This window comes from Nicotiana tomentosiformis, chromosome 12, assembly GCF_000390325.3.
Source record: "Nicotiana tomentosiformis chromosome 12, ASM39032v3, whole genome shotgun sequence".
NCBI lineage: Eukaryota > Viridiplantae > Streptophyta > Magnoliopsida > Solanales > Solanaceae > Nicotiana > Nicotiana tomentosiformis.
The window spans coordinates 97034347-97055214 of record NC_090823.1 but is presented as its reverse complement, the minus strand read 5'-3'; the positions used below and the strand labels follow the sequence as shown (position 1 = coordinate 97055214).

The window sequence follows — 20868 nt, the reverse complement described above, 5'->3', positions numbered from 1 at the left end:
TTACAGATTTATCCCACTATCGACGTGCATTTCATATCTGTTGTGAATTATTATATTATTTTATTGGACCTCTAGTAAGTATCGATGTCGATCCCTCGTCACTACTTCTCCGGGGTTAGGCTAGATACTTACTAGGTATGCATTGATTTAAGTACTCATGCTGCACTTCTACACTAAATGTACAGGATCTGACAGGTTCATTTGATGATCATCTTGGAGCGTAGGCGCACCAGTTGAGGAGAATTTATGTGAGCTGCATTTCAGGCTACGCATCGCAGTCCACCGAGTCTCCATCATACTATTTATTTTATCCTGTCTTATTTATATTCTGGACAGATATTGTATTATTATTGTACTCCTTAGAAAATACTCATGCGCTTGTGACACCGGATCTTGGGGTTATAATAGTTGATGCTTATGGTTTATACATAATTAATGCCTTTAAATTCTTTTATAAACTACAAATGTTGTACGTTCCCGTGTATTTAGAAGTGTAAATCTTCTTCCTTATTAAAATCTATGATTTCGAAAGTAATAAAAATGAGTAATTAAATTGATAAATCACCGTTGACTTGCCTGACGGCGGCGTTAGGCGCCATCACGACTTATAGTGGATTTTTGAGTCGTGACAAACTGTAATTGAATGCTAGTTGTTGTATGAGGGTTTTTGTAGGAATATTTTATGAATATTATTGTTAATTATGCGACCTACTGAAAATTAATAAGTAACATAAAATGCTTTTATCATGATTTTTAAAAATTTATGAAGTAATATAAAATTGAAAAAATGACTCTATTAGTCTTCTAGAAATTTAAGAATAACGTGGTTGGCCTACGATTCAGGAAAAATATGGTAAGTGACAACATAAATCTTGAAAAGACTAATATTGAGTTAATATTTTTCAAAAGAAGTAACTTAATTTATATAAAATATAATGAGTTGTCATTCATTAGAATATATTTTGTCTTAAACTGTTCCATCCTTATTGGTTTAAGTTTTCTCTTGGCCAATTTAAAGTTACTATACTATAAATAATTTTACTTTATTTTTATATCCTAAGAGTTTTGTCTACTTAAAAATAATTTATTGTGCAATGATTAGTTTAAAAAAGAATTGAATTGGATCTTTTGTTGTAGTTAAATTTAAAACGTAATCATTTTTTTCTTAATTCTAAAGAAAATAATGTATTTTCCTGCAAATTCTTAGTTTTAGTTCATTCCGAGTTTTAATTATGCAATAAAAATTCTATTCTTAAAGGGTAAAAATTTATCTGATATTTCACTTTAGATCTTTGTATTTGAAGAACCATTGTTATTGACTATTGCTAATCATCTCTATCTCTTATAAGTTTTGCTAGTTTTTTGTTCTAATTATTCAGTATCGTTTTTAATATTATAAAAATGACAAATAAAAAATATTATTTGCGTAGGAAAGTAGTTCAACTATAATAGTATAGAAATCAGAAATTACCATTAAAAATTTATCATTGATTAATACTGTGATGTTTAACTATTTATCTTTAAATTTATCATTAATTAATACTGTGATGTTTAACTATCTATCTTTCTATATTGCACTTATTTAGACTTCAAATAGTAATTGATTTATGATATAAAGAAAATAGCACATTCACAATTCCATCTGCTTTATTTAATTTCAAGAGTATTTTGACAAGTAATACATTGTTTTTTCTAATTTTAAAATACTAAACATTAGAAATTCTAACATGGAAGGTATTATTGTTATCTAAGGTAAACTCTTGATTATTTAGATTTGTGATAATGAACGAATAATGTTAAAAAGATTGTAAGAGCCCTTAGTATTTAATTTTTACTATTACTCCTAGTTTATAAGGTAAAATCTTAATTGATTTTAAAATTCTTGATATTAGAACACTATTATTCTAATAAATATAGATTTAGTAAATAATTATGTGATTAAAAAGTCTTATCTGTTAGGAAAGTAACTGAATAACTATTTTGTTTAGCGTAAAATCCAATTTAATGAATATAAAAGTCGACAGGATACTTTTAATTGGTAAGAATAATTCTTCAATGTTCAAAAACTTAGTAAGAACAATTCTATGCAGTGTTATTTTACCAAAATAAAAATTTAAACAAATAGAAACATGGAAAGTTCAAGTTATAAGTGATTTTGGCCAAACAAAATCAAATACTCTTGGTAGAAAGGATATTTGATATGTTAATCTATTTTCGGCCTCATCTATTGTTTTTTTTAAAATCATAATTACAGTGAATCACTTACTATATAAGGTAAATTCTCCATTGATTTTTAAATTTCTTTTTTTCATAGTTTAAATAAGAAGAGATAAATAGAATTTTAGTTGATGTAAAATTCTTAAATATTAAGAAGATAAGTAAAATAATAATTTTATTGAATATAAACTTAATTTTTAAAGGGTAAAAAAAGGGAACGATATTTTGGTAATATAATTTATATAATAGATAGATATAGATAAAATCTTTTTATCAAAATGCAGCCCCCCGAAGGGTGACTATTTTTGACCAATGGCAGCAAAGAGTTACCATACTACAGAAAACCTATAAAAGGCAAGAATTTCACGGCGATCGATAACTCTACGAATCCTTCCTTCCCCTCGAAGTAAACAAGAATCAACAAACATAGAATTCATTAAAAAGATTCACGTTTTAGAATCTCTTTAATTTGGGGTTTTAAAAAATATGGAGGACGGCAGTGTGTATGGGAGCAGTGATGATGAATTTTACAATGATGAAGAATCGCTTGATGGGTTTACACAAGTTGAAGTAGAGAGTGATGGAGTCTGTCAAAATCCTCCTTCATGCAAGGTATATACTATGATAAATAGTCAAAACGAAAATTTACTGGTTCAGCCGAACAAAAAAGTTCACTTATTTGTAGATTGTAGTACAAAATAACAAATTTTGAACCTAACAAATCAAATGGGTTTGGGTAAAATTTGAAAAAGTTCAATTCCTGAATCTGTCTCTAGCCCCCTTAATTCCCAATTTACCATCTTCATGCAAATTAAACTTATCATTTTCTGGTTGTGCATACCTTAATTAATTCCACGGGTACATGTTATCTTCCGACCTCGTGGTTCTTAAATCTCAAGCCACTTCATTGACCTGCGTTTACTACTATGTCATGTTTTATTTCCTTCACATTTCTTATGAGTAATTCATATTGTCTGGTTTTGGTTGTAACTAGAAATACTCTTTTCACACACATACACGTGCATATATGCTCTGTATCAGAAGTGGTGGTTTCAGTTGAGACCATACTGCATCCACCTCTAAGAGTTAGCATCATTCAGTTCACTCTATGACAGGGTCAAGGACGCAAGTCGTGCAGCTCTGTGTGTGTGTGTGTGTGTGTGTGTGTTGAAAGGATCAAATGAAAAATTGGTACTAGTTCTTAAGCATTTCGGGTGATTAAAGATGAGAAAGTAGTATTTTCTTTGACAAAAACGGAAGAGCTTTAATGATTCCTAAAATCCTTTGTTATTATGATGGAAATCCTGTAACTGAGATTAACTTCTGGCCAGCTACCTACTTTTTAATTTTCAGCCATATGCAAGCATTTTCTACTCTCAAAAAGCTAAAAGAGGTTCTTTGAAGCAGTGAATACTATTTGCAAAAGTTAGTGTATGAGGCATAGAGGATATATAATTACTTATCAGGGAAAACATTGGAAGCAAAATCTCCCTGAATTGTGAGATTGTCTGCTGTTTTCCTACTTATGAATTTCTTGAAATTTTTATGCCTGCTTTTGGCTTTTGCAGGTAATCAGGAAAGAGTCCCTTTTAGCTGCACAGGTCACCACAATTTTCCCAGAAAATCGACTTTGCAATATGGATAAATAATTAATGATAGACGTGTGAAGCATTTGTATTAAACTTGCAGAAAGAAGACTTGCAAAGAGTGATGGACTTGCTATCTCTGAAGGAGCATCATGCACGAAGCTTGCTTATTCATTATCGATGGGATGCTGACAAGGTCTTTGCGGTTCTTGTTGAGAGAGGGAGAGATAAGTTATATGCTGAAGCGGGTGTGACACTGGAAGGAAAAGATGATCATTGTTCCACTCTGTCGACAACTGAAATGACATGTCAAATTTGCTTCGAAGATGCCCCTGCTGAGAAGACTGCTGCAATGGACTGCAACCATAGATTTTGCAATGATTGTGAGCATCTACAATCCCTTCCCGGAGCCTCTATCTCTGTAGGAGTATCTGTGTTTCTTTTATCTCTTGTCCCCATTTAATCATTATACTAGCGACACAGCATTCTTGTTACATGCTTTGGAGTTTGTTGTCCCGACATTTGAAGTTTCTGTTTGTATGACTCACATAAATGTGAAAGCTTGGTAGTCCCGTTCATAATAACCTAACTTTGAAATAACTGATGATTTCAAGTTTTCACTGCATATTTAATGGCATTAATAACATTTAGAATTTGTTTCTGTAGCAGCCCTATAGCTTTGTTGACTTTCTTTAGTGTGAAAGTGATTAGCACATCTTGAAAAGTTCAAGAGCTAGATTCACTTACTGCATTCATTGGTGCTTTCACTTTTCTTGTCACTCAAACAAACTATGGTGTAGGTTAAAAGTTCCCTGTACTTGTTTTATGTAGGTTGGACAACTCATTTCATTGTAAAGATAAATGAGGGTAAGAGTAAACGAATAACATGCATGGCCCAAAAGTGCAATGCAATCTGTGATGAAGGAAAGATTAGGGATCTCGTTACTGCAAAAGATCCTACTTTGGCCGAGAAATTTGATCGTTTTCTGCTAGAGTCATATATTGATGATAACAAGAGGGTTAAATGGTGCCCAAGTGTTCCTCATTGTGGAAATGCAATTCGTATTGAGGATGATGAATACTGCGAGGTTGAATGTGCTTGTGGCGTACAGTTTTGTTTTAATTGTTTATCTGAAGTGCACTCACCTTGTTCATGTCTGATGTGGGAACTTTGGATGAGGAAGTGCAAGGAGGATTCAAAGACGGTAATTTGGATAACTGAAAATGCCAAACATTGCCCAAAATGTCATAATCTTGTGGAGAAGAATGGGGGATGCAACCTTGTAAGATGTATATGTGGACAGCCATTTTGGTGAGACTTTATCCATGCTTTGCAGTAGTGTCTTATGTACTTCCAGTTAACTGTTTTACATGTTCCATTTATGTTTTCCAGTTTCCTTGCCTCCTGGGAGGTTTTTCTGTGTGTGTGTGTGGGGGGGGGGGGATTGCAGGTCTCCTTCGTTGGCTAACTGTCTATTTCTTAAGTTTTATACTGGCATCTTATTGTGGTGCAATTTTGGAGAAATTCCATCAAGTAGTGATATTTCAGTAATCCATGCTCTCAGTTCTTAGTCTAATGATGCTTGAAGTGCATCTGATGCTAACAAGGACATCCAAGGAGTAGGAATTGATGACTTTATAGCAAGAAACTGTTACCAAAAAAAAGGGGGAGAGGGAAATGCCAACAGAGTTGCGAAACAGATAAGATGGGAATAATCTGTCCAGAGCCCAAGAAAGAAAACTTGACCAAGACACAGAAGGACATAGAGAAGCAGCAATAGTCCTGGCTATAATATAAGCAGTAAAAGGAAGAGGAAGAGTAAGTTCAATTGTGGAGAGTGGGAAGAGAAAGAGAAAGAGAAAAGAGACCATTTTTTCAAGGTTGTAAAAGTTAAAATCCTAAGGATATCCAGAGATGTAGCTAATCTTTTGAGTGTAGGGTAACAGTTAGAATACACCAAGAAAGAGAACTCATCCCTTCTTGGACAAAATTCAACTCCCTCCCTAGGTAGATGAACCTTATTTATGGGGGAAAAGAAGAAGAGAAAACTCATGCACTTCGTATCATAAATGGGTAATAAGTGGGTTAAAGTGTTCACAACTAAGATCGACAGTCCAGGATTTGATGTCTAAGACATGTGAGCAGAAGAAAAACCAACAAGCTAAAAGTTTGCCCTAGTAATTTCTCCTTTTCTCAACATTTTTTTCGCTCGTAGTAGTTAATTTGCTGAAAGAATGTTGGCCAAGCCAAATTATACCAGTACTTTCTCTCTTCTGTTGCTTATCCTTGTTGTGATGTGTGTGTGTGTGTGTGTTTATATATATGAAAATTTTCTTTTATACTTTGTAGTTGGTTGTGTGGTGGAGCTACTGGTTTAGAACACACATGGACTAGCATTCGAGGTCACACTTGTGGCAGTTACAAAGAAGGGCAAGAGCAAAAGACGACCGTCAACAATCTCTTACGCTTTACTCACTATTATGAGCGCTATGTGGCTCATTTTGATTCATTGAAGGTTGAAGCAGACATGAAACAAAAGCTACATGTAAAAGTCTTGAAACTTGAATCGACAGAATTGCAATCAAAGGACTTCAGCTGGGCAGAAAATGGATTTAATAGACTCCTTCAATCAAGACGGGTCCTCTCCTGTTCCTATCCAGTTGCATTTTACATATTTGGTAAGGCGCTGTTTGAGAACGAAATGACACCAAAAGAAAAAGAAATAAAGCAGAACCTTTTTGAGAACCTGCAGCAGCAACTTGAAATAAATGTTGAAAGACTTTCAATGTTCTTGGAAGAGCCATTTGCTGACTATCCTGAAGATAAGCTTTTGGAGACTAGAATGAAGATCATCACTCTCTCTGCAGTAACTGACAACCTCTGCAAAAAGTTGTAAGTGTGCATTATGTCTGATAATCCGCTATGCAGTTTAGATACAGTCAGGATCAAGTATATTAATGCTTAAGTAGTAGTTTACTTGGGGTAGAAATTTGTTGAAACTGAATTTATTTAAGGGATAATATTTATTCGAGATAAATGATAGGTACAGAGACCTCTACAAAAAGGTCCTCTCGGTAACATTTTAAGTTTCATAGTGTTTTCACTCTTACAAAACCCTTATAACCAAACTCATTTTTTTTGTAAACGAGTCAACCAAATTTCCCTTTGACTATTTATATTTTGAAATATCTAAAGAATGGATGTAATCAAAGTAAAAAACAGGTATTGTTACTGAAAAAGGGAGGTTATTATTTAGAATCACAAGAGAGATTAAGCTACTCGACTGACTCTAAAGGACAAAGGGAGATGACTCTAGTTCTTGAGTATCCTGAGGTATGAGTAGAACTGCATTGCCATATTCTTAATCGCACTTTTATGTCTTTTAACGAGACTCAGTCCCTGGTTCAATCATAGATAGCCCGAAAACATATACCGTACAAATGTACAGACCACCTGGATTTTGATACCCTTTTTGATTCCCTCACCATATCTCATGAGAAGCAAGCCCATCAAGCCATGTCTTTACCTGTCCTCAAAGGTTGGATTGAATCTCTTTTTTGAACCTTTTAAGAGTGGAAGGAGCGAAAATTTCCTCCTGACAGAAAAAAAATAGTAGTGCTTTAAATGTGACTCTCGACAGGAGAATTCGAAGAATTGCAACAATTTCCCAATTCTTATGAGTAGGTCCTGCGGAACCCAGTAAACAACAATTACTTAGGATCAGCTAGCGATTAGAAAGAAGTCTTCAGGTAAGTGAACTTCGTAGTTAAGCCTAAAATGCAGTTGGGAAAGGCAAGGATCTCTCCTTGAATTGTGTAGAAACAAACTGATCTATCTGTATTGATAATGTGTGTACCAATTGAAGCTTCATTCTTAGATTTGACTTTTTGCAGGTATGATTGCATTGACAACGATTTGCTGGTTCCTCTACAGCAGGCAACTCACACCATAGCTCATTATAGATCCAACGGAGTGGATAAAGCATCAGAACTTCCTAATTGACATTCTACCAACAATTGTAAATTATATCATAGTGAGCACTCTCAACTAAAGGCAAGAAAATAACGCGGGTTGCTTTCCTCATAAGCGGATCTAAAATTTTATGCTAGAAGGTTCAAAGTAAAACTGCATCCACTATTCTTTTGTGACGTTTGGTATGAATTTTCGTCAGAAAATATCTTATGTACTTTTAGCAAATTCTTAACTGTACATAGTTCGAGTTGAAGACTGTGTGCACATGCACCCCTGCCAGCAGGTAGATCCGCCTTTGGCCTTCATTTGTCCGCATATATTAATAACTGACTGAAGAATGATGTGACAAAATGGTCCCAACGTGATAAACCATGCACCATTGAGTAATTTAGAAAATTTGAGGATTTGGATTTGGTCACTTTTGTTTTGTAGAGAAATTCAAAAATAGCCAGATTTATAAGTGGTAATTGAAAAATAGTCAAAGTTTCAAAAATAATCGAAATTTAGTCACTTTTCATGTAAAGATAAATCTGAACGAAAACACTGTTCAAAATTCGAAAAATATTCCAGCATATTATGCTGGAGTTTCAGTATAATATACCGGTCCAGCATAATATGTTGGAAGTTCATACACAAGTGCTTCAATCTCCAGTATATTATGCTGGAACTTTTTGCGTGTTGGAGTTCCAGCATAATATGCTGGAAGTTCATATACATGTGCATCAATCTCCAGTATATTATGTTGGACCGGTCCGTATTGTAGCAAAATAGTGACTATTTTTCAATGACTTTGCAAACGCTGGCTATTTTTCAATAACCAGTTCGAAAAATGGCAAGTCCGTGCTATTTTTACTCCATATGCACCAGCTGCTAAGATGAAGTGCAAGGTCCTGCCTCTCTTGCTTCATGTATGTACCTTTCATGGCACAAGGTAATCATTTGTATTTGCTTTAGTTAATTGCAGATCTAGTTGTCCAAAAAATAGAATCTATAGGAGGATTCTATCACTCTAGAATTTAACATCTAGCAAATGAGATTTTCACTCTTTCTTGAGATCCTATGCCTTCATCTTTCTTTTTTTCTTTCTGTCGTTCATTTTTTTTTTTTTGTGCGTGTATGTGTGGCGAATTTGACTTATGTGGAACAAGAAATAGATTTTGAGGAGGATATTACTTTGTCGAATTCCAAAAAATAATATATTTATTCAACCTTTGAGAAGAACTGTTAGAAAGTTGAAGTTTGACATATCAAGTTTACATGTCAGCATCTAACAATTATCTTTTCCACTCGAGTGAAAGTACATACTCCATACTATTTGGATTTTTTAGCTTATGGATGACCAACTTGACAAATTTTCAGATTATGAATCGGATTATTATTGATTTGCTTGAATTAAAATCTAAATATCCAGAAATGTCAGTGAAAAACACAATGAGTTGTAGTTGTTTAATATTAAATGGTGAAAATTTACTTTTTAAAATGTTAGTCAAATTCACTTTTGCTCTGAGAAGTAAAGGTGACGAACTTTTGGAATAGATATAAATTTTTTGTCATTCGAATATAAAAATGACTTTTTTTTAATTTATTAAAAGACAATCACTTTCAAAAGTCCGAGAAATAAGGGTCATTTTCCTCTTATTATTGAGAAAACTAAAGAAAACAAAATAGATTGTGTTATAAATATAACTCAAAATAACAATATCGAACAAGGAAAAACAAGCTAAGATATATAGAGTGAAAGAGAGGAAGAGAGATTCTTATTTCTTCTTCAAATTGTGTGTTTTTCCTATCTATTACAAGACCTTTATATAGGCATGAAAAGTGAATAAAAATATGTCATTGAATATGTCATTAAGCATTTGAGAAGATCATGGAGGAAGAGTAGACATCCAATATAATTTGATTTCTCTTATAACACTCCCCCTTGGATGTCCATAGATAATGTGCCTCGCTAAAACCTTATTAGAAAAAAATCCTATTGAAAAAAAAAATTATAGTGAAGGAAAAAGAGTACACATGTTTAGAAATACGCCTTTTGGTTGCCTCGTTAAAAACCTTGCAAGGAAAACCCAGTGGGACAAAATCTTGTAAGGGAAAAAGAGTACAACGCGTATTAACTCCCCCTGATGAGAGCATCAATTCACATCCTTGAGCTTTCGCATCCCAATCTTGTACACTAGTTTCTTGAAGGTTGACGTCGGTAGAGATTTGGTGAACAAATCAGCCATATTATCACTTGAACGGATCTGTTGCACATTGATATTACCATTCTTTTGAAGATCATGTGTGAAAAATAACTTTGGTGAAATGTGCTTTGTCCTATCCCCTTTTATAAATCCTCCTTTCAATTGGACTATGCATGCTGCATTGTCTTCATACAAAATTGTGGGTAATTTATCACACTTCAAACCATACTTGTCTCGAATAAGGTGTATTATAGACCTCAACCATACACATTCTCGACTTGCTTCATGAATAGCAATTATCTCAGCATGATTAGATGAAGTAGCCACTATTGATTGCTTAGTCGATCGCCAAGATATGGCAGTGCCTCCATATGTAAACACATAGCCTGTTTGAGATCGAGCCTTGTGTGGGTCAGATAAATACCCAGCATCGGCATAACCAACAAGATCGGGACTGCAATCATTGCCATAAAATAACCCCATATCGATAGTCCCTTTTAGATACCGCAATATATGTTTGATTCCATTCCAATATCTCATTGTAGGAGCGGAGCTATATCTTGCTAAGACATTAACTGAAAAAGTTATGTCAGGCCTTGTAGTGTTAGCAAGATACATAAGTGCACCAATTGCACTAAGATATGGTACTTCAGGACCAAGAAGTTCTTCATTCTTTTCTTGAGGTCAGAACGGGTCCTTATTCACATCAAGTGATCTAACAATCATCGGAGTACTTAATGGATGTGCTTCATCCATGTAAAACCGTTTCAATACCTTTTCTATGTAGGCAGATTGATGAACAAAAATCCCGATTGCCAAATGTTCAATTTGCAAACCAAAACATAATTTTATTTTTTCGAGATCTTTCATCTCAAATTCCTTCTTTAAATAATCAATTGCCTTTTGGAGTTCTGTAGGAGTTCCAATAAGGTTTATGTCATCAACATATACAGCAAGTACAACAAACTTTGATGTTGTTTTCTTTATAAAAATACATGGACAAATGGTCATTTATATAACCTTCCTTTAATAAATACCCATTAAGGCGGTTATACCACATTCTACTTGATTGCTTTAGACCATACAAAGATCTTTACAGTTTGATTGAAAATATTTTTCGGGACTTCGAATTATGTGCATCAGGCATTTTAAATCCCTGGGAAATTTTCATGTATATCTCATTATCAAGTGAGCCGTAAAGGTAGGTTGTAACCACATCCATTAAATGCATGTCAAGCTTTTCATGGACAGCAAAACTAATGAGATAACGGAACGTTATAGCATCCATAACAGGAGAATATGTCTATTCATAATCGATACCAGGCCTTTGTGAAAATCCTTGTGCAACAAGGCGTGCCTTATATCTTTGGACTACAGACCCAAAAACTTCACGTTTTGCAAGTGAAGTTAGGTAGGTCCGTATCGTGATTTGGGACTTGGGCGTATGCTCGGAATCGAATTCAGAGGTCCCTAGCCCGAGATATGGAATTTTGATAAAAAAGTTAAATGTTTGAAAACTTAATGATTTTTAGAATTTACTGATATTGGATTTATTGACATCGGATCCATATTTTGGTTCCGGATCCTGGTATAGGTCCACTATAATAATTATGACTTGTCTGCCGAATTTGGTGAGAAACAGAGTTGATTTGACGTGATTCAGACGTCCGGTTGTAAAAATATAAAGTTTAAAGTTTTCTTGAAAATTTCCTTTGATTTGGTGCCCGATTCGTAGTTCTAGATTTTATTTTGGCGATTTAATCACGCGAGCAAGTTTGTATGAGATTTTTGGACTTGTGTACATATTTGGTTTGGAGCCCCGAGGGCTCGGGTGAGTTTCGAATGGTTAACGGATTGAATTTTGGACTTGGAACTTTGCTGGAAAATTTTCTGATGCACTGTCTGGTTTCCTTCTTCGCGTTCGCGATAGTGGAATCGCGTTCATGAAGAGGAACTTGAGGCATGTGAAATTTACACTTCGCGTTTGCGAAGAGGGGACGTGTTCGCGAAGGGTAGAGGGCAGTGTTCATCGCGAATGTGTGGAAGCGTTAGCGCTCGCGTAGAAGGCGAGGCCTGGCCGGGCACCAAGCGATAAAGCTTCGCGTTCGCGTAGGGTATACGGGTTCGCGAATGCCAAATTTGGCAAGGCTTCGCATTTGCGAGGTTGCCTTCGCATTCCCATAGAGCAAAGGTTTGGCAGCACAAAAATGTGCTTTACGAACGCGAGGCACTGACCGCGTTCGCGAAGGGTAAAAATTCAAGAAACAGAACTTAAGTTCTGGAAAATGGGATTCGTCTCATTTTCATCCATTTTCCATTTTTGAGCTCGGTTAAGGCGACTCTTGGGCGTTTTCCATGGGAAAACATTGGGGTAAGTATTCCTTATCCTATATGGATTATATTTCATGATTCCATACTCATTTATATCATGAATCCGTGAAATTTTGGGAGAAAAATCAGATTTTTTAATAAAATCTTCCAAAAATAAAAATTTAAGATTTGTCGGTCCATTTGACATCGGAATTTGATAATTTTTGTATGGTTGGACTCGTATCGGAATGGGTGTTCAGATTTCGTAAGTTTTTCCGAGATTTGAGATGTGGGCCCCACTGTCAATTTTTAAAGTGAATTTCGGATTTTATCCGAAAAATTAGTAAATTCATATGGAATTAATTGCTATGATTCGTATTGAGTATATCAAAATGTTTGTGAATAGATTTGACGCTTTTGGAGACAAATTCAAAAGGAAAATTTGTGGTCGAGTAATTGATTGAAATTTCAAAGCGAGGTACGCGTCGTGGTTAACCTTAACTTGAGGGAATAGAACCCTTAAATTATTTGTTATGTGAAATGCATGTGAACGATGTATAGGTGAGGTGCGCATATATCGCACAACCAAAGATTCTAAGATGAGAAATATTTGGCTCTTGACCAAAAGCCAATTGCAATGGGGAGACTTTATGATAACTTGTGGGTCTTATCCGCACAAGTGCTGCTGCATGTAAAATAGCATGACCCCATATTGAAATGGGAAGTTTTGTTCTCATAAGCATTGGTCTAGCAATTAATTAGAGGCGTTTGATCAATGATTCCGCTAGACCATTTTGTGTATGAACATGAGCAACCGGATGCTCAATTGTTATCCCAGTTGATATACAATAATCACTAAAGGCTTGGGATGTAAACTCACCAACATTATCAAGACGAATTGTCTTAATTGCATAATCTGGAAATTGTGCTCTTAGCTTTATTATTTGAGTCAACAATCTCGCAAGTGCCATATTGCGAGTTGATAGTAAGCACACATGTGACCATCTTGTAGATGCATCTACCAAAATCATATAATATCTGAATGGTCCACATGGAGGGTGAATGGGCCCACATATATCACCCTGTATACGTTCCAGAAATGTAGGGGATTCCATCCTAATTTTAATAGCTGATGGTCTAATAATTAATTTGCCTTGAGAACATGCAGCACAAGAGAATTCTTTAAATTAAAGAATCTTATGGTTCTTCATTGAATGTCCATGTGAATTCTCAATTATTTTACGCATCATAGTAAAAACAGGATGACCCAACCGGTCATGCCAAATAATAAAATTATCTTGATTAGTAAACTTTTCATTTACTATGGCATGCGTTTCAATCTTGCTAATACTTGTGTAGTATAAGCCGGAGGAAAGAGCAGGTAATATTTCAAGCACATATTTCTTACCAGATATTATTATAGTAATATAAAGATATTCAATCTTTTTCTCATTTGTAGTCTCAATATGGTAGCCATTTTGGCGAATATCTTTGAAACTTAATAAGTTTCTTTGAGATTTACTACAATATAGTGCTTCATCAATAGCCAAATTTGTTCCTTCTGGTAGTAATAAATTGGCTCTTCCAGAACCTTCAATTAATTTTGTACTACCGGATATTGTATTAACATTGGCTTCTTTCATTACCAAATAAGAGTAATATCTCTTATCTCTTAAAATAGTGTGTGTTGTAGCACTATCCAGAAGACATATATCATCTTTATTAATCTTGAGTCCAACTGAAGACCGGAAAATTTTTATATTCTTCATAAAAAAAATCAAAAAGTACATTATAAGAAATACGAAAGACAAACAAAATATATATTAAGAAATACATTAGGAATGTAGAAACTAGCAACACATGATATATTAGGAAAATACACTTAAGAAAAATAAACTAGTTGCAAACATAACAAAATGACAACTTTTATTATAGCTTCATTCCGAGTAAGATGATTAGTTCTTCAGTCAATATCCTCAAAGAAGTCTCTAGCTTCTAAATGAGTAATATTTGCTAGGCCTCCAAAATCATCATCTTTATATGCAAGATGTGCCTTAGAATCATATTTGTTTGAGGGACCTGCTTCATCATCATTATTTTGAAAGGTCAAGTGTGCCTCCACATTATTTTCTTTCTTTCTAAGGGAGGCTTGATAAAGTTTGACAAAATAATCTGACGTACGACAAATGCGTGCCCAATGACCTTTCATACCATATCAGTGACACATACTAATTTTACCTTTTGAAGGATTAATTTGAGAACCCTTATTGTTCTCCTGTTTACTTCCACCATAATGACGATAATTATTTCGTCCCCTGCCACGTCCACGTCTATGACTATGTCCACGACCACGGTAATTATTTTGTTTTCTTTCAGACTTACCATATGCTGCTACAGCATTCACTTCCGGGAATGGTGCTGACCCAGTGGGACGGGCTTCATGATTTTTCATTAATAGAGTATTATTCTGCTCTGCCACAAGTAGGCATGTGATTAACTCAGAATATTTCTTAAAACCCTTTTCACGGTATTGCTGTTGTAGCACCACATTTGAAGCGTGAAAAGTAGAAAATATTTTTTCTAATAAGTCCTCATCTGTGATAGTGTCTCCACATAATTTTAATAGAGAACTTACTTTAAAGATAGCCGAATTATACTCACTTACGGTTTTAAAGTCTTGCAACCTTAAATGTATCCATTCATACCGAGCTTTCGTTAATACCGTAAGTTTTAGGTGGTCATATCGATCCTTCAAATTAATCCATAACTCAAGTGGATCTTTTACAGTTAAATATTCAGTTTTTAACCCTTCATGTAGATGATGACGAAGGAAAATCATGGCCTTCGCTTTATCCTGATTTGATGCTTTATTTTCTTGTATAATAGTATTTCAAAGACCTTTAGCGTCAAGGTGAATTTCAGCATCAAGGACCCATGATAAATAATTCTTCCCGATAATGTCTAGTGCCACAAATTCAAGCTTTGACAAGTTTGACATATTGAAACTAATCACAAAAGTAAATGGGTTAGAACAAATACAAATAATTTTTAATGAAAATATACTTGTAAAAATAAATCAGACAACTAATTAAGAAGTTGATCACTTCAAAAATGTAGTATAAAAGTAACATATAATATATATATGTCAAATAAACAAGAATTATGGAGTATATGAATAAACACAAAGAGATATATTTAGTATGGTAAAAGAAAAGCAATTTATTATAAACGTGGATTTGAGGAATAACCATATACGGTGATAAGAGTGAATGTATTCAAATATTACTTTTCACCAATTGTAAAGTAATTTAAACTAGTATGTACAATAATTACTTTGTCACCTTGGTTATCACTATTTTATTTTTGTAGAATGTCTTGAAGATAAGTTTTGCTCTACGCAAGTCCACACATATTTATTAAATTATTTTTTGTTAGTTTAACGCACTTAAGATCTATATCTTATATTTTCTTTAACAATAAGCAAGGTAAGAGAACTTCAGTAACATGATCAACTAAAATAAATGCTTAACAGTATATGAATTTGTTAATAAATAGCATATTGGTGCATATATATTACCATAAACTAAAAGAATATATAGTGATATACCTGAAGGAGAATCGAACATAACTAGGATGTGATTGTAAAAATGAAGGTGACAATCGTGCTGATAACGTGTTATAAATATAACTCAAAATAATAATATCGAACAAGGAAAAACAAGCTAAGATATATAGAGTGAAAGAGAGGAAGAGAGATTCTTATTTCTTCTTCAAATTGTGTGTTTTTCCTATCTATTACAAGGCCTTTATATAGGCATGAAAAGTGAATAAAAATATGTCATTGAATATGTCATTAAGCATTTGAGAAGATCATGGAGGAAGAGTAGACATCCAACATAATTTGATTTCTCTTATAACAGATTGATAATATTTCTTATTCTTCTTTCCGAAAAATCGAACATAGGCTAATAACAACCACAAGACCCCCAAATAATAAATGAACAGATTGAATGGCTCCACATATTTAAGCCTCCGTACAACATATTACAGCGAAGATAATATAAATAATCAACAAGATTAACAAAGGAAAAAAATTTAAGATTAACAAAGGATAATCTGAAATACTTTTTTTCTCGTTAAAATAGCACGGGCTTGCCATTTTTCGAACTGGTAATTGGAAAATAGTCAGCGTTTGCAGAGTCATTGAAAAATAGCCACTATTTTGCTGCAACACGGAAAGTTCCAGCATAATATACTGGAGATTAGTGCACTTGTATATGAACTTCCAGCATATTATGCTGGACTCTAGTACACGGAAAGTTCTAGCATAATATACTCGAGATTGAAGCACATGTGTATGAACTTTCAGCATATTATGCTGGACCAGTATATTATGCTCGAACTCCAATATACTAAGCTGGAACTCCATTATATTATGCTGGAACACCCAATATATTATGCTGGAACTCCAGTATATTATGCTGGAAGTTCACATGTAAAAAATTCGAACTCCAATATACTATGCTGGAATATTTTTCGGATTTTAAATAGTGTTTTCGTTTAGATTTATCTTTATATGAAAAGTAGCTAAATTTTGATTACTGTTGAAATTGTGACTATTTTTTAATAGGAAAAGTACGTAAATAGCCAATTTAAACTCAAACTTACCAACTTCTAGCCCAAAATTAGATACTTACCAAAAGTAGCCGAAAATTAGAGATACACGAAAGGATAGATTCTTCCATCCGAGAATGACGCTAAATATCTTCCTTCCTTCCCTGTTTTTCAAGTGTATCAATATCACAGAGACCTACATTCTGTAAATCATGACATTCTCTCCCAAAATTTTCTCAAAAGGAGCTCCAATTTTCACTCAACAATCGATCAATTTCACTGTAGAAGCAGCAATTTCCTTTCGCGATTTCTCTGTAGATACAACTTTGATGAAGGAACTACGAACTACAATCAAAATCAATCAAGGAATTAGTGAATTTTGACCTAATTTCAGCTACCTCAAAGGCAAATTTACCAATTTTTATTCAATATGGTGGCTGATGGAATGTTGACAACAATTTTGTAGATTACAATGTCGATGTTGTAATAGTTACTCCAAATATAAGTTTTGAAGATTTTGTAGACGTGATTTCGAAATAACTTATGATAGATACTTCATTGAATGTTATTGAAATCAAATACACTTTCCAAAACGGTTCTCCATCAATAGTGATACACAATAATATGGGTATATGTGTATATCTTGAGCTGAAAAAAAACTCAAAATTTACAATGTATCCCCTTTGTATAACATCGAGTGAAAAGGATATGGATATGATCTGCTACAATTCAAATTCTGTTGTGATTTCCTCAGAGTGTGCACAAAGTGCAAGGCCCCGTAAAAGTTTTCCTAAAAATCCAGATTTCTGTGATGCCGAAGTAGGCATAGAGGTTAATAATAGTAAAATTCTTCGCGGCGAGCAAGCTCGCCGCAGTTCGGACCTTTTGGATTGAACAGTGGGCTGGAGAGTTGAAGGAAAATATTGGGCAGAAGTAGGCATTTTTGTGGTCCGTTCTGCGACCGCAGAATGGCCGCAGAGTGAAGTAGTCTTTTGGGCCATTTTTAATATCATTTTTGCGGCCCATTATGCTACCGCATAACCATTTTGCGGGCCGCACTATTGTCGCATTTCTCGCTTTGAAATTTTTCGGAGGGAGGTTCTGCAGTGCACTATATTCTGCGTTGCATTATGCGACCGCAGAACAGGTCTGCGGGCCGCATAGTGACCGCAGACCAGGTCAGTTTCCTTCCAATCCTGGCACCTAGATATCGCGGTCATTTCGCGGACCGCATAACCATTATGCGGTCGCATATGCGACCGCAGAACCTGTTCCGGAGCTTTATTTTTGGATTTTTAAAACCCGACCCTACTTTATTAAAATAGATGTAAGGGGCCATTTTTGAGCAAAATCTGATACTCTAGAGTGAGAGAGAGAGAGAGTCCTAGAGGGAGAAAGTGATCTTCATCAAGTCACTCTTCAATTCTTGCATAAACCCTTGAAGATTATCAAGAGAAGCACCCTAGGTCTTCATCCTAAGAGGTAAGGTTCTATCACCAAGCTCTTAATTTCGAAATGTAACCAGAATGGGCAATTAGTAAGGTAGTTCATAGGGATGGGAGTGCTTACCTTGCATGCATGTATTCTTGAAGTATGTGGGAAGGTTGTGAGCTAAAAATAGTAGAGAATGGGTTGGGGAAAGATGGAATCCTTCAAAAATGGGGCTTAAAACATTGATACACACATAGTGTTTGATAAAATGCTCAAGTGAGCTAGAATCATGATCGTCTTCCTAATTTTTGGTTCAATTTTGCTACATTGCTAAAATAGATTGAAGTTGCTAATATTTCGGAACATCTTAGAGTTTTAAGAAGCTCAATTGAGGTATGTTGGATAAACCCCTTCTTCTTAGAATCGAATCCCACGGTATTTATGTAATTGAAGTAAGTCCTTGATCATTATAGAATTGGCTATTCCAAATGTGTTTGTGTTGAAGGATGTATGTTCAATATTTATTTTAAATGTTTCATCATGTCATCTCGCCAGTGAAGATTGTGATGACCTAAAATATCATCTTTAAATTTAATAAATAATTATGTATTCTAAGACCTCAAAAAGTACCATTTATCATTTCTCGACTTGCGTGTGCAGTCCGTACAATTTTTCGAAAAGTTTTTATGTAAAAAATAGATTAAAATATGAAATAGAGCCTTAAAACTCAACTAAGTTGACTTTGATCAATATTTTGAGCAAACGGACCCGGATCAGTATTTTAACAATTCCGATAGGTCCGTATTGTGATTTGGGACTTGGGCGTATGCCCGGAATCGAATTCCGAGGTCCCTAGCTCGAGATATAGAATTTTGATGAAAAATTAAAAGGTTGAAAGCTTAATCATTTTTAAGAAATTTTTGATGTTGGATTTATTGACCTCGGGTCTATATTTTGGTTCCGGAGCCCGGTATAGGTCCACTATAATATTTATGACTTGTCTGCCAAATTTGGTGAGAATCGGAGTTGATTTGACGTGATTCGGACGTCCGGTTATAAAAATATAAGTTTTAAAGTTTTGTTGAAAACTTCCTTTGATTTGGTGCTAAATTCGTAATTCTAGGTGTTATTTGGGTGATTTGATCACGCGAGCAAGTTCGTATGATATTTTTAGACTTGTGTGTGTGTTTGGTTTGGAGCCCTGAGGGCTCGGGTGAGTTTCGGATAGGTCACGTGATGTTTTGGACTTTGAAAATGTGGTATTTTGCTGCAGCAGGTGTTCTGGCATGTCCTTCTTCGCGTTCACGAAGGTATTCTCGCGAACGCAAAGACTAAACTGGACAACTGAAGTTTTCTTCTTCGCGAACATGACCAGCTCCTCACGAACGCGTAGTGTTAGGCATACCTAGGGGAGGGTTGATCACTCCTTCATCGCGAACGCGAGCAATGCCTCGTGAACGCGAAGGACGAGGAGAAAAGCCTTCGCGAACGCGAAAGTTACAGACTGCTACTCATCACGAATGCGATAGGCCCTTCGCGAACGCGAAGAAGGCCTGACGCCTGTGACTTAAAACAGAACCAAAACGGGATTTTTCCCATTTTTCACAAACCCTCAATTATAACTCGGCTTAGGGGCGATTTCGAAGGAGTTTTTCACGATTTCGAATTGGGTAAGTGTTCTTTATCATATAGTGATTGTATTTCATAAATATAAGCCTATATTTATCACTTATTTCGGATTTAGATGGAAGAAATTGAAATTTTTGTAAAACTTTCCAAAAACAAAAAATTAAGATTTGAAGGTCCATTTGATATCGGAATTGGACAAATTAAGTATGATTGAACTCGTATCGGAACGAGTGTTCGGATTTCGCGAGTTTTTTCGGGATTTGAGATGTGGGTCCCACTACCGAATATTTTAATGAATTTCAAATTTTTATCCGAAAAATTTGTAAATTCATATGGAATTAATTCCTATGATTCGTATTGAATATATCGAATTGTTTGTGAATAGATTTGAAGCTTTCGGAGGCAAATTTAAAAGGAAAAGTTGTGGTTGAATAATTGATTGGAATTTGCAAAGCGAGGTAAGTGTCGGGGTTAACCTTGACTTGAGGGAATAGAACCCTTAAATTATTTATTATGTGAAATGCATGTGAACGACGTATAGGCGAGGTGACGAGTGTCTATACGTCGTCAAATTGACTGTTTGCCTACTTACTTGAAAAATCATAAATTATTTTAAATCATGAATTAATTATTATAATAATTGTTTCTATCCTATTCTTTGTCAAACATTAATCCTTGAATTCTTGCATTAATTGTTACATGCTATTTGAATTATGTGTCTTAATTGTTATTTGACATTTAGCATATTAAATATTAAGCTGCCTATTTTCTCCCTGATTTCCATAATAATTTGCTATTTGTCATTGTTTGTTTCATAATTAAATCATAATTATTGTATGTTTGTTGTCTTATAGTTTTATATTAATTGTTACATTTATCGGAAATATTTTTTCTATAAGAATTGGTAAATAAATGTATTGGA

At 34.5% G+C, this 20868-nt stretch overlaps 1 protein-coding gene and 1 long non-coding RNA gene across 3 annotated transcripts; one reads left to right on the top strand and one right to left on the bottom strand.

The window, feature by feature from the left end:
- The first annotated feature begins 2566 nt into the window (after window positions 1-2566).
- Window positions 2567-7929, top strand: LOC104091344 (probable E3 ubiquitin-protein ligase ARI2). Its single transcript, XM_009596672.4, has 6 exons — window positions 2567-2829; window positions 3786-3818; window positions 3907-4186; window positions 4635-5115; window positions 6154-6696; window positions 7698-7929. The coding sequence occupies exons 1-6, from the start codon at window positions 2704-2706 to the stop codon at window positions 7804-7806; spliced, it is 1572 nt and encodes a 523-aa protein (XP_009594967.1). The 5' UTR covers window positions 2567-2703; the 3' UTR covers window positions 7807-7929.
- On the bottom strand, window positions 6255-7704 carry LOC104091340 (uncharacterized). Of its 2 annotated transcripts, XR_685122.3 has the most exons (3): window positions 7331-7704; window positions 6539-6684; window positions 6255-6456 (listed from the first exon to the last, which is right to left on the bottom strand). It is a non-coding gene; the product is annotated as an uncharacterized lncRNA (long non-coding RNA). The 2 variants fall into 2 exon arrangements; XR_011412951.1 differs by having other exon boundaries at window positions 6440-6684.
- Window positions 7930-20868: the final 12939 nt, after the last annotated feature.

What these genes read in the sequence shown, in the direction of transcription:
- LOC104091344 (XM_009596672.4), top strand. Translation starts at nt 2,704, where the DNA reads ATGGAGGACGGCAGTGTGTATGGGAGCAGTGATGATGAATTTTACAAT. An exon ending in AAAATCCTCCTTCATGCAAG is followed by an intron (nt 2,830 to 3,785) that starts GTATATACTATG and finishes TGGCTTTTGCAG; the next exon opens with GTAATCAGGAAAGAGTCCCT. An exon ending in ATATGTGGACAGCCATTTTG is followed by an intron (nt 5,116 to 6,153) that starts GTGAGACTTTAT and finishes TATACTTTGTAG; the next exon opens with TTGGTTGTGTGGTGGAGCTA.